At 43.4% G+C, this 13,209-nt stretch overlaps 2 protein-coding genes across 2 annotated transcripts in view; both read right to left on the bottom strand.

The window, feature by feature from the left end:
* Positions 1–13,209, bottom strand: part of LOC121274116 (sialic acid-binding Ig-like lectin 12) — a gene marked incomplete at its 5' end in the record, with an annotated part of 49,179 nt that overhangs the window by 16,653 nt on the left and 19,317 nt on the right. The window contains one exon of the mRNA XM_041181279.1: positions 190–555. Within this exon, the coding sequence (XP_041037213.1) occupies positions 190–555 (366 nt within the window). The remainder of the gene's footprint in view (positions 1–189; positions 556–13,209) is intronic.
* LOC121274125 overlaps positions 10,336–13,209 on the bottom strand; it is an 11,773-nt gene continuing 8,899 nt past the window's right edge. Inside the window, exons 4-5 of the mRNA XM_041181301.1 lie at positions 12,836–12,917; positions 10,336–11,521 (exon numbers count right to left, since the gene is read on the bottom strand). Of these exons, the coding sequence (XP_041037235.1) occupies positions 11,273–11,521; positions 12,836–12,917 (331 nt within the window). The 3' untranslated portion in view covers positions 10,336–11,272. The remainder of the gene's footprint in view (positions 11,522–12,835; positions 12,918–13,209) is intronic.

Below are 13,209 nucleotides of genomic sequence, written 5' to 3'. Positions count from 1 at the left end.
TCATTGATATTAAAGTGAGTATTAGAGATTGCTTTAGGACTGAACTGGAAGCTATCACCAGGTTATTGAGAATCAGACAGTGTGTTATAATAAGCTGTGTTTTGTATTAATATGTAAACATCACAGTTTGTGTTATTTCCCATTGAGTGTTGAATGTGAATTGTTGAGTAATTATAACACAGCACTTACCAGAAACGTGAAGCTGGGTTACAGAGTAATTGTTATAGCTTGGACCATTGTCAAATTCTATTCTGAAAAAATAAGGTCCTGCATCTTCCCGTGTGATGTTGTTTATAATCAGGGAACAGTCGCCATCTTTCAGGTCTCCAGACAGCCGGGTCCGATGGTGGAACCGTGGTAACTCGTGACTGTGATCCTTGGAATGAAAGGCTATAGACGATGTTCCTCGTTCCTCATTATTAAACCAGACTCCACTTCGCGGCTGGTTTTCCAAATGTGATGGATAACTGTAATGACATGGAATCTGTTCACAGGAACCTTCCTGCGCTGTCACCTCTCGTGGAGTGTCACCTTTCCACTCTTGTGACAGTCCAACTGTGGAGAGAAATGTCAATATTTAACACTGGATGGTTTGTAGATCCACTAGACTCGATATCCACCACCTCCTTCACTGGGGCGCAGTGGCTGCAGTGTGGACCATCTACAGGACACACAAGGAACTCCCCAAGGTTTCACAATGGATGGAAGAGAATCCTGGACACAGGAGTGGACAACTTCATTCTACATTGGCTCATGGTCCTCAGGACTCTGTTTAGAATTTTTCAAATTATTCTTTCTGTGATGTACCCAGCATTTATTACCCATCCCATATCAATCAGAGGCATTTAAGAGTCAACCACATTGCTGTTGGGTTTGGAGTGACATGTAGGCCAGACTGGGTAAGGGTGGCAGATTTCCTTCCCTGAAGGTGATCAGTGAACCAGGCTTTTTAACTCCATTCATCTGCTGTGATGGGATTCACACCCAGGGCCCCAGAGCATCACCCTGGGCCTGTGGAATACTAGCCCAGTGACAATACCTCTCTGCTACCCCTTCCCCTTAGTGAAGCCAGTCTTCCACCCAGCACAGTGTCTACAAGACGCACCAACTGAGATCCATTCAGTGCTGATTTACAAGACAGGACAATGGATAAGGAGCCCTCAGAACTCCCCCCATTATCACCGTCATGAATCACTAATTAGCCTAACATTCCTGTCTGCTCTTCAACACAGCTGATTGGCTAATCTGATTCAATCTGACTGGTGTTCATTCTCTCTTCAATGTTTAAAGAATCACCAATCACTCGGCCTCTAGTTATTCTCTTCACAGAATGTGAGAGTATAAGGTGGATATTGTGAATTATTTTATCTTTCTGACCTGGTGCAGTAAAGTTTATTTTTGTTTGTTTAAAAGCCATGGAATCTTGTAGCTTTATTCTATTCGCAAGCGTCTTAAATCTCAAACCTCGTCTACTTGAAACAAAACGTTATTGGTTGCTGACTGTAAATTACCCCAAAAAATTGGGTGTCTGTCCCTCCATCAGCAACTCTTCAGAATCCTGCTGAAATCATGGATATTTCAGAAGGACAGGGAACAAGAGGTTTCTGGTGTCAGTGTTTCATGTGGGGCCCAGTTCAGTTTGAACAAATAAACAACATCATCTTTGAAAGTCATGACCCCAACACAGCGGCACATCCGACACAGGCAGAGCTCAGGCTAAAGGTGCTTTGTTAGTGTGTTTCACAGTGTCTGCTGGAGTAGGGTCAGTGCTGAGAGAGTCTGCTCAAGGATCGTAACAACCTGGACTTGCACCTTCCAAGTAATAAGTCTTTTTTAAATTTATTCATTCATGGGATATGGGCGTCGCTGACAAGGCCAGCATTTGCTGCCCATCTCTAATGTCCCTCAAACGGAGGGGATTGCTCGGACATTTCAGAGGGCTGTTGAAGAGTGAACTACATTCCCATCAGTCTGGAGTCACATGTAGGCCAGACCAGATATAGACAGCAGATTTCATTCCCTAAAGGCCATTAGTGAACCAGATGGGTGTGTATGACAATCGATGATAGTTTCATGGTCTCCATTACTGAGACTAACTCCCATTAGTGTAAACAGAGTGAACAGTTTTCCATTTGTCCCACCTTTCCCGTTCTCTCTGGTGTTTTTCTCTCTCTCGCTCGATAATTTGATTCTGCCGAGGACCCCTTGGAAAATCAAGAACCCCAATTAGACAACCAATGAAATAAGGAATCTCTTTGGATCCTTATTGTCTAAGGAATCTCTTTGGATCCTTATTGTCTAATGGATTACTTCTGATCCAAACCCCATATTGTTGTATTGTTGATTCCGATGCAGCATTGTAGACTGACTTGTCCCCAAGCTCAGCACTGACCTTACTCCAGCAGACCCTGTGAAACATACTAACAAAGCACCTCTAGCCTGAGCTCTGCATGTGTCGAAGGTACCGCAGTGGTGGGTTCATGACTTTCAAAGATGGTGTTGTTTATTTGTTCAAACTGAACTGGGCCCCACATGAAACGCTGATACCAGAAACCACTCGTTCCCTGTCCTTCTGAAACATCTGTGATTCAGCAGTATTCTGAAGATTTGCTGATAAGGTTCTTAAATTGTCTGATTGTTGAATGATACAGCAGGAGGAGCTCATTTGACCCATCGTGCATGTCCTTGCTCTTTCCCAATTCCTCTCCAGCACCTTTCACACAGCCCTGCAAATTTCCCTTCAAGTATTTATCCAGTTCCCCCTCTGAAAGTTCCTGTTAAATCTGCTTCCACCGCCCTTTCAGGCAGTGAGTCAATGGTCTCTCTCTGAGCTGCAAAGTGCTCAGATTCTGTGAAATTTAAACTGTGCAGCAGATCAGAGACACTCATGATAACTCAGAATATTTGACACCTTTATACAAAGACAATTTGCCTCACTTCTCTCTTTCAGTTATCTTGCTTCCTTATCAAAGTTTCTAGCATGGTGACAATGGACAGGAAGTGTGATGCTGAACAGTCTGTCTATTCTAGGAGCTGCTATGTTGTCTTCATGGGAAATTCTGTCTAAAATCAGCAAAAGACACAAATTTCAGATTATAGCTATCAGGATCCTAGCACCTGGATAGATTTCTCCCCCAGTTTTTATCCCTGATTTTCTGCTCAAACCATCACTCCCCATCTCTCACTGACCAACACCCGACATCACCTGAAGTTTAATTTTCTGCTCAAGCTGCTAAAATTCTGCCTAACCCTGTAACCTCCTCCAGCCCCTACAACCCTATGAGATCTCGGCTCTCCTCCAATTCTGCTGTCAGACAGGGAGTCAGTGTATATCAGTGAGCACAGGGGTGATGGGTGAATGGGACTTGGTGTGAGTTTGTACACTGGCTCACTGCTGAATCGGTTCCCAATCACAGCTCAATAAGAATGCTCTTTTACAAAGACTATAACCCCTTAAAACTGTCCGAGCTGACGATGATATTACCTTGGAGAAGTGACAGGAAGAAGTAAGATTTCCCGATCATTGTCCACTCACAGATATTCCATCAGCTTCTAACTCTGAAGTTCTGAAAGAGAAAGGAGTTAATGAGACTTCACCTCTTGTCCGACAGCTCTCGAGAGATCAGAACTGCTTTTAGACAATGTCTTCACTGACTAATTTAATTCTCTGTGGGATGTTAGGTGCTCTGCAGAGAGTTACTAGGCTTTCAGTAAGAAGAACAATGAAGGATTTGCATTTCTATAGCTGCTTTCACCACCTCAGGATGTCCCAAAGCTCATGTCTCTGCACTTCCCTCATCCCTTGAGCTAGAAAGATGTTCTGTACAACAGTCTTGAGCCTCACACCCAGATCTCAATAATCAGTAGAAATTTTTCAAAGGCATCAATCATTGGAATCTGTCTTTATAAAGTCACAACATCAACAAAGGACGGTGTTGGTCGTGGAAGTGAATTCCAATCGTTCTGTTACTTACCCAGGACCTGTCCGACTGCTCGCCTGGGGAGGAACTGCCCACACGCTCTGCTTGGGCTGAATGACCTCTTCCTGTGCTGCTCCCTCTGTGTATTTAATGAGAAAGGGTGAATGTGTCACTGTGAGTCAAAATGAGGAAGTGGGATCAAAGTGAGAGAACAGCACTTTGCTGTGCACTGACAGTAAACCCTGTGTCTGTATAAGGATAAAAGAACAGAACAAGTAGGATCAGCTGAAAACCCTGACATTTTCATTCCTTATTTGCCAACCACTCATTTTTTTGTCCCCTCACTGAAACTATTTATCTTGCCCTGCAGTCTCTTTGTGTCCTCCTCACAACTTGCTTTCCTGCCCAGCTTATATATTTCCTACCTATCTTCGCCATTCCCTGAAAATCTGCCTAGAGTACAGTCAGTCTCTTCATCCAAGTCACTAATGCAGATTGTGTATAGTTGAGGCCTTGAAATATCTGTCTAAGTATTCCCACGCTCAGCTCTACTGCCTCCTCCAAAGCCCTGCAAAATTTCCCCTTCAAGTATTTATCCAGTTCCCCTTCTGAAAGTTCCTGTTGAATCTCCTTCCACCGCCCTTTCAGGCAGTGAGTCAATGGTCTCTCTCTGAGCTGCAAAGTGCTCAGATTCTGTGAAATTTAAACTCTGCAGCAGATCAGAGACGCTCATGAGAACTCAGAATATTTGACAGTTTTCACACGGACAGCTTTGCCTCCCTTCTCTCTTTCAGTTATCTTGCTCCCTTATCAAAGTTTCTAGCATGGTGAGAATGGAGAGGAAGTGTGATGCTGAACAGTCTGTCTATTCTAGGAGCTGCTATGTTGTCTTCATGGGAAATTCTGTGTAAATTCAACAAAAGACACAAATTTCAGGTTATTGCTATCAGAATCCGAGCAAGTGGATATATTTCATCACCCAGTATTTATCCCTGATTTTCTGCTCAACCCAGTACTCCCCATATCTCACTGACCAACACCCAACATCACCTGAAGTTTAAGATCCTGCTCTAGCTGTTACAACCCTGCCTAACTCTGTAACCTCCTCCAGCTCTACAACCCTCTGAGATCTCGGCTCTCCTCCAATTCTGCTGTCAGACAGGGAGTCAGTGTATTTAAGTGAACACGGGGGTGATGTGTGAATGGGACTTGGTGTGAGTTTGTACACTGGCTCACTGGTGAATCGATTCCCAATCACAGCTCAATAAGAATGATCTTTTACCAAGACTATTAACCATAAATCTGTCCGAGCTGACGATGATATTACCTTGGAGAAGTGACAGGAGGAAGTAAGATTTCCCGATCATTGTCCACTCCCAGATATTCCATCAGCTTCTCACTCTCAAGCTGTGAAAGAGAAAGGAGTTAATGAGACCTCACCCCTTGTCCGACAGCTCTCGAGAGATCAGAACTGATTTTAGACAATGTCATCGCAGACTTACTTGATCCTCCGTGGGATGATAGGTGTTCTGCAGAGAGTTACTAGGCTTTAAGAAAGAAAAACTATGTCGGGTTTGCATTTCTGTAGCACCTTTCACCACCTCAGTATGTCCCAAAGCTCATGACCCTGCACTTCCCTCATCCCTTGAGCTAGAATGATGTTCCGTACAACTTGAGCCTCACACCTAGATCTCAATAATCAATAGAAGTCTTTCAAAGGCATCAATCATTGGAATCTGTCTTTATAAAGTCACAACATCAACAAAGGACAGCGCTAGTCATGGAAGTGAATTCCAATCGTTCTGTTACTTACCCACGACCTGTCCGACTGCTCGCCTGGGGAGGAACAGCCCACAAACTCTGATTGGGCTGAATGACCTCTTCCTGTGCTGCTCCCTCTGTGTATTTAATTAGGAAAGGGCTGATGTGTCACTGTGAGTCAAAATGAGGAAGTTGGAACAAAGTGAGAGAACAGCACTTTGCTGTGCACTGTCAGTAAACCCTGTGTCTGTATAAGGATATAAGAACAGAACAAGTAGGATCAGCTGGACACCCTGACATTTTCATTCCTTATATTCCATCCGCTCATTTTTTTGACCCTCATTGAAACTATTTTTCTCCCTGTGCAGCCTCTTTGTGTCCTCCTCACAACTTGCTTTCCTGCCCAGCTTATACATTTCCTACCTATCTTCACCACACAGTCAGAAAATCTGCCTACAGTACAGTCAGTCTCTTCATCCAAGTCACTAATGTAGATTGTGTCTAGTTGAGGCCTCAGCACTGATCCCTGTGGCTCTCCACTAGTTACAGTTTAGCAAGCTGAAATTCACCCGTTTATCCAGGCTCTCTGTTTCCTGTCAGTTAGCCCGTCCTCTATCCATATTAATATATCCCCCCCAACACCATCCAATTTCACCCTGTGCAGTCTCCTTTGATGTGGCACCTTATCGAATGCCTTTTGGAAATCCAATGTCATGAAGACATATTTGTGTGTAAAATGTGCTTGGAAATTATTATTTAAAACAGAAGTCTAGTGGTGGTCCATGTATAGGTGTGTGTCTGTGTGTGTCTTAAATAGATTAAAGCCAGCTGGTCTGTGTGCTTTGATGTTTAGTAATTTTGAGATGTTAATTGGGTGAATTGTGAGGAGAACAGTAAAGTGTTCATTTGCAATTGTTGAATATCCATTCAAGACTGGGGGTAATATCTTGCACCTAGTTAGAAGGATCCAAAAGATGTGTTTTTTCTTGAACTTACTAATGAAATTGGTGCTATGAAAGGGGGTTTTATTGTTCGAAGAGCTGGAGTTCAGGAGACCGAGTGATACAATGGAAAATTTACATTCAAAGGGAAAGCTAGCTATATAAAGGAAGGAGTTTGTGTGTGTGAGGCAGGAGCATTTCAGACCTAACCAGCCTGTAGCCTCCAACCAACTTGCAAAAGAACCTGATTCAGAATTCCTAATGTCAAATGTGCTTTGCCTGGTGTCTATATTATGTCAATGGTTCATTGTTGCCTTAGTAGAGATTTATGTACGGGTGATTAACTGGGGGATTTGTTAAAAAGCTATTCTAGTAGTTATTTGTAGCCAATGTGTATGTGTTAAATTTGTTGTTAAGTTAATAAATGGTTTATTTAGTTTTATATAAAAAACCCACAAGCCTCGGTGATCTTATTCCTACTGAATTCAAAGTCTTCATCTCGAAATTACAAACAGCAAAATTGGTTTATGACGGTTGTTTCAATTTTCCCTCTGGGATTTGAACAACTCAGCCTTTACCATTGGTTGTGTCATAATCCCAAATACACCACATCTACATGTTCCCCTTTATCCAATCCACTTGTTACATCCTCGAGGAAATCTAATAATTTTTTCAAACATGATATCCCTTTCACAAACCCATGTTGACTCTGTCTGATTGAATTATGGTTTTCTAAATGTCCCGCTGCTCCCTCCTTCATAATGAATTCTGGTATTTTCCCCATGACAGATGTTAGACTAACGGACCTGTAGTTTCTTGCTTTCTGCCTCCCCGCTTTGTTGAACAGAGGTGTTTCATTTATGTTTTTCCAATCCGCTGGGACCTTCCCATAATCTAAGGAATTCTGGAAGATTACAACCAATGCATCCACCGTCTCTGCAGCCATTTCCTTTCAGACCCTCACATTCAGGCGGTCTGCTCCATGGGACTTGTCAGCATTTGTCTCATTAGTTTTCCTAATACTTTTTCTCTGGTGTTAGTGATTGTTTTATGTTCCTCCATCCTTGTTGCACCTTGACTTTCTCCTGCTATTGGGATGGTTTTAGAGATTTTTACTGTGAACACAGACACAAAATTCTTGTTGAAAGTCTCTGTCATTTCCTTGTTTCCCATTTTTAATTCCCCAGTCTGATTTTCTATGTGTCCCATTATTACTGTAGCTTCTCTCTTATCTTAATGTACAACATCTCACTGTCATTGTTTATGGTTCTTGCTAGTTTACTCTCATATTATCATTTCTGCCTCCTTATATTTCTTCCCTCACTTTTCTGGTTTTTGAATTTTCCCAATCTCCAGCCTATCACTAAGCATCCCAACATTGCTGGCTTTATCTCACAATTGGATCGTGTCCTTAGCTTCCTGAGTTAGCCGCTGATGCTCCATCCTTCTAATAGATTCTTTCTTTCTTACTGGAATATATCTTCATGGGCATTTATGAAAGATCTCTTTAGACGTCTGTTACTCTTCATCTACCACCCCCCCTTTAACCTGCTGTCCCACTCTACTTGGGCCGACTCTGCTTTTAACCCTTGTAATTGCCTTTAGTTAAGTTTATGACACTAGTTTCAGACCCAAGTTTCTAAATTGAATATTAAATTTCAACACAGTATGATTACACTTTCCTTGAGGGTCCTTTACAATGAGATGTTAATTAGTGTTGTCTCATTTATCACTGCCAGGTCTAAAACAGCCTCTTCCCTGGTTGTTCCATGTTGGATTGTTCTAAAATACCATCCTGAATACAATCTGTATAATCTCGCTGAAAGCTACATTTGCTAATCTGATTTGTCTAACCTATATGACGATTGAAAACTCCCATCATTAATGTGGTGCCTTTCCCACAGACCTCCTCATGTATTGATTTATAATCTATCCCTGCAGTGTAACTACATTCAGGGGGCAGTATAAACCAACCCATCAGAGATTTGTTTCCCTTGCAATTGCTTATATTCAGCCAAACTGACTGTAAATCTTGACATCTGAGCCAAAATCATTTCTCTCTACTTTACAGGTCTCATCTTTTATTAACTGAGCTGCCCCTCCTCCTTTTCATTTTTCCTATCCTTTCAAAAAGTCCAAATATCCTTCAATTTTCAATTTCCAACCTTGGTCACCTTGCAACCAACTCTCTGCAGTGTCCATCTTATCGTACCCATTAATCTCTATTTGTGCTATGACTTCATTCATTTTGTTCCAAATTTATGTTTTATATATTCATTCTTCCATGGGAAGTGGGCATCACTGGCTAAGCCAGCATTTATGGCCCATCCCTAATTACCTTGAGAAGGTGGTGGTGAGCTGCCTTCCTGAACCTCTGCAGTCCATGTGGTGTAGGTACACCCACAATGCTGTTAGAGAAGGAAGTCCAAGATTTTGATCCTGTGGCAGTGAATGAATGGCGATATATTTCAAAATCAGGATGATGTGTGGCTTGGAGGCGAACTTCCAGGTGGTGGTGTTTCCCTCTGTCTGCTGCCCTTGTCCTTCTCAATGGTAGAGGTCATGGATTTGGAAGGTGCTGTTGAAGGAACCTTGCTGAGTTGCTGAAGTTCATATTGTAGATGGGACACACTGCTGCCACTGTGCATTGACGATGGAGGGAGTGAGTGTTTGCTGTGGTTGAGGGGGAGACAATCAATCGGGGCTGCTTTGTCCAGGGTGGTGTCGAGCTTCTTGAGTGTTGTTGGAGCTGCACTCATCCAGGCAAGTGGAGAGTATTCCATTCACACTCCTGCCTTGTGCTATGTCGATGATGGACAGGATTTGAGGAGTCAGGAGGTGAGTTACTCACCGCAGGATTCCCAGCCTCTGAGCTGCTCTTGTAGCCATAATTTTTATGTGGCTAGTGCAGTTCATTCTCTGGCCTATGGTAACCCCCAGGCTGTTGATATTCAGGGATTCAGTGATGGTGCTGCCATTGAATGTCAAGAAGAGATGGTTAGATTCTCTCTTGCTTGCATTCAGATTAATAACCTTTCTGTCTTTTCCCCATTTCCCTTACTCTGGCCTTATTTGCTGGGACACTGGTTGATGCTGGTTTCAGTCTCAGTTTGTCTCAGTTGGTCACACTCTGGCCTCTGTCTCGAGACTGATGTTCCCTCTTGGTAGTGACAGTGATGGGGGTGTTGGGGAGGGTGTGGATATTGACCCCACTGCTCCCCCTCCCCCACTCCGCCATTCTATCCTGGGAGACCTGCCAGGATCCTTGTTCCAGCTGCGATGGGCAGCCCTTCCACACTTTCCTGTGGGCCCCGCCCTTCATGTGTAAAAGCGCTAAGTTAGAGCAGGGATGGGGAAATGAACAGGGGGCGTGGGATGAGTGTGGGGTCTCACAGCCAGAACTGACCCTGCCCTCAACTCTGTGGAGGGGGGGAGGTTTCACCAGCTCTCTGTCTTAACAACATTGTAACCATATTGTGAAGATTGTCCCCATTTCCTGTATCTTAATAATATTGTAAAGACAACTGGGAGATGTGCTGCAGTCTCTGAGAAAGAATTTGGTGTGCCGACAGCACCACCACTGGCAGGAGAGTGTAAGTACAGTGTGACATGTTTACATGGGAAATTTTCATGATAAATGTGGACACAGGAATTTACATAATTTGGGGGGGAAATGCAATGACATGAATTAACAGATTGGAGCAGGAAGGTTATCCCAGAGTAAGATGTTTAATAAAAATATATCTGTACAGAGTTGTCTGGGCATTTCAATCCCTTGTGACAATAAATGTAATATTATAGAAAATGCAGAAGCTTCTTATAATCTATCACAGAATAAACAAGTTGCAGAATTCAGAAAGCACTTTCTGAAATGTTAACCAAGTTGAGTGATGTCACATTTCTGCTAATTACTATTCGGCCATGTTGGCTGCACGCAGTCAGGCAGTCCCTCGATTGTGATGTGTCCACACAGCAGGACTGGGATGCATCAGCATCAAAGGACATGCTTAGTTGTTGCCGTGCAATGCATTTATTGCGAGCCTGTTGCACACACGCCCTGTCGAAGGATTCTCCGTGTTTCCATTCTGAATCGAGGCAGATCAAAGTTACTACAACAACTTGCAATAATATAGCACCCTTAATGTAGCAAACTATCCCAAAGCTCTTCAGGGGATTGTTAACCACATATAAATCCATCTCTGAGACACATAATGAGATATTAGGGACAGGTGACAAAAAGCTGAGTTAACAAAGCCAGTTAATAAGGACCATGTTAAAGGAGGAGAGAGAGAGAGAGAGAGAGATAGACAGAGAAGCAGAGGGAGAGAGACAGAGAGAGAGAGAGAGAGGGACAGACAGAGAAGGAAAGAGAGATAGAGATACATAGAGAGAGAGAGAGAGAGAGAGACAGACAGAGAAGGAGCGAGAGATAGAGAGACAGACTGGGAGAGAGAGAGACACTGAATCTCTGTCCCCAATGACTCAGCATCAAGTCGTCACTGGGGAAACATTTCATTCCAAACCACGCCAACCACAGACCCATTCAGTCCCTTCCTCGCTCTCTCCCCCTGTCCCCCAGTGGGTTGTCTCGTGTTCCCAGGAATCTTAATCCCTGCCCCCACATCCTCACACCCTCTTCCCGTTTCACACTCAGTTTCGCTTGAATCTGATCTGTGCGTATTCCGTCTCCTCTTCCCTATGGACAGTCCCATCACCACTGGGCACCCTGAAGACTTGGGGATTGACGTAGAGAAGGTCATCGGGATTGTAAGGGTTCCCATGTCCAGCATCGCCTCCCACTGCACCTTCAGAGTGATCCTGGGGAGCTGGGGTCTCCCCGTCTCTAGTTGTGTCTCTGGTTCTTCTCTGGGGCTCAGTAATCAGCACGTTCTGTTTGCCCTAGAGAGAAATGGAAACAGAAGACATCCTCACATCATTTACTGGCACTGATAGGGTTAAATTATTGTGCAGCCTCGTTAGTATCAGTCGTGTCTCAGTGGGTTTAAATTTCTCTCATATCATATAAAAGTAACCACCTATGGCAATGCAGCACTCCCTCAGTACTGACCCTCCGACAGTGCAGCACTCCCTCAGTACTGACCCTCCGACAGTGCAGCACTCCCTCAGTACTGACCCTCCGACAGTGCAGCACTCCCTCAGTACTGACCCTCTGTCAGTCTCGCAATCCCTCTGAAATGTCTCTGGCGAGTGCTGGCTTAGATTCTGCACTCAGGTGCCCGGTGTGAGGCTCAATAACATGAATCTTGTAATCAGAGACATGATGAGAAAGAGAGAGAGAGAGAGAGAAAGAGTGAGGAAGGGTTATGAATCTATTCATGTATGTATTGTAATTGGAAATTGTCTTTTTAAACAGAGGTTTAGTCTGTGGGTGTGTGTGTGTGTGTTTTAATTGGATTAAAGCCAGCCGATCTGGATACTTTGATCTATAGTAGTTTTGAGATGTTAGCAAAGAGGTAAACAGGCAAATTGCATTTTTAAAAGGAGCATTCAAAGCCTGGGAGTGAATTCTTAAACCAATCAATGTTTATATTACTAATAAAATTGATACTATGAAAGGGGATTTATTGTTAGAAGAGATGGAGTTCAAAGGTCCTGATGATACAAGGAGAATTTACATTCAAAGAGAAGCGCTGGATATAACTTGAGCAGTTTTGTGTGTGCAGAGCAGAGGCTTGTAACATCAAAGCAGCTGTAAGCCTACACCTGTCTGCAAAGGAACCAAAGTGAAAGGAACCTCATTTGAAATTTGTGAGGTGAAAATGCTTTGCTTGGAATCTGCATAAAGTCTATGGGTTGTCTTAGAGGAGATTAGTTTGGGAATTTGTTAAAAAGTTATGATAATACTAGCTTGTAACCATGTGCATATGTTTAACTTGTGTAAATTAATAAATGTCTCATGTAGTTTGATATAAAACCATCTCGAGAACTGATGGTCTTATTCCTGAATTTAAAGATGCACCTCAAACATTCCACTGGGAAATATAGGTTATGACAGTTGTTTAAAATTTCCCTCTGGGATTTTAAACAACAGCCTTTACCAGTTGCTGTGTCATAACAGAGAGACAGCACGATACTGAACCATTGCTGACTCCACAGGTACAAATCAGTGGGTAACTGGGCTGGGAATCTGGGACATGTGTTGTCTACACACTGAGAATGAAGCTTTGGAGTGAGTGTAAACAGCTCCTGTACCTGGTGGTTCACAGAGAGTGGACTGGGGGTCAATGCAATGTCTCTGGTCCCTGAAACTCTCTCCTCTGTCGCTGTCTTTCTCCTGAAATAACATAATATCACACTGTGGTTATCATATAGCAGAGAGTCAGTGCAGCACAGACACAGAGCCCACTGTAACCTTACACCAATGACTGGACTGTCTGTTTAAATCACTTCTGCACAAAGCACAAGGTGGAATCACAAGGTGACCTGATACAATCCAGGAGTAATCGTGCAGAGTGAGGAATCTCTGGGTCTCGTGATCGTTTACCTGGATACAGGACAATGAAAGGTTCTCTCCAGATCAGAGTGGACACAGGGGCCACTTACAGAGAGGGACCTGGTGCTGATCC

This window comes from Carcharodon carcharias, assembly GCF_017639515.1.
Source record: "Carcharodon carcharias isolate sCarCar2 chromosome 29 unlocalized genomic scaffold, sCarCar2.pri SUPER_29_unloc_9, whole genome shotgun sequence".
In the NCBI taxonomy this organism is placed as follows: domain Eukaryota; kingdom Metazoa; phylum Chordata; class Chondrichthyes; order Lamniformes; family Lamnidae; genus Carcharodon; species Carcharodon carcharias.
This window is presented reverse-complemented; position numbering and strand designations above follow the sequence as displayed.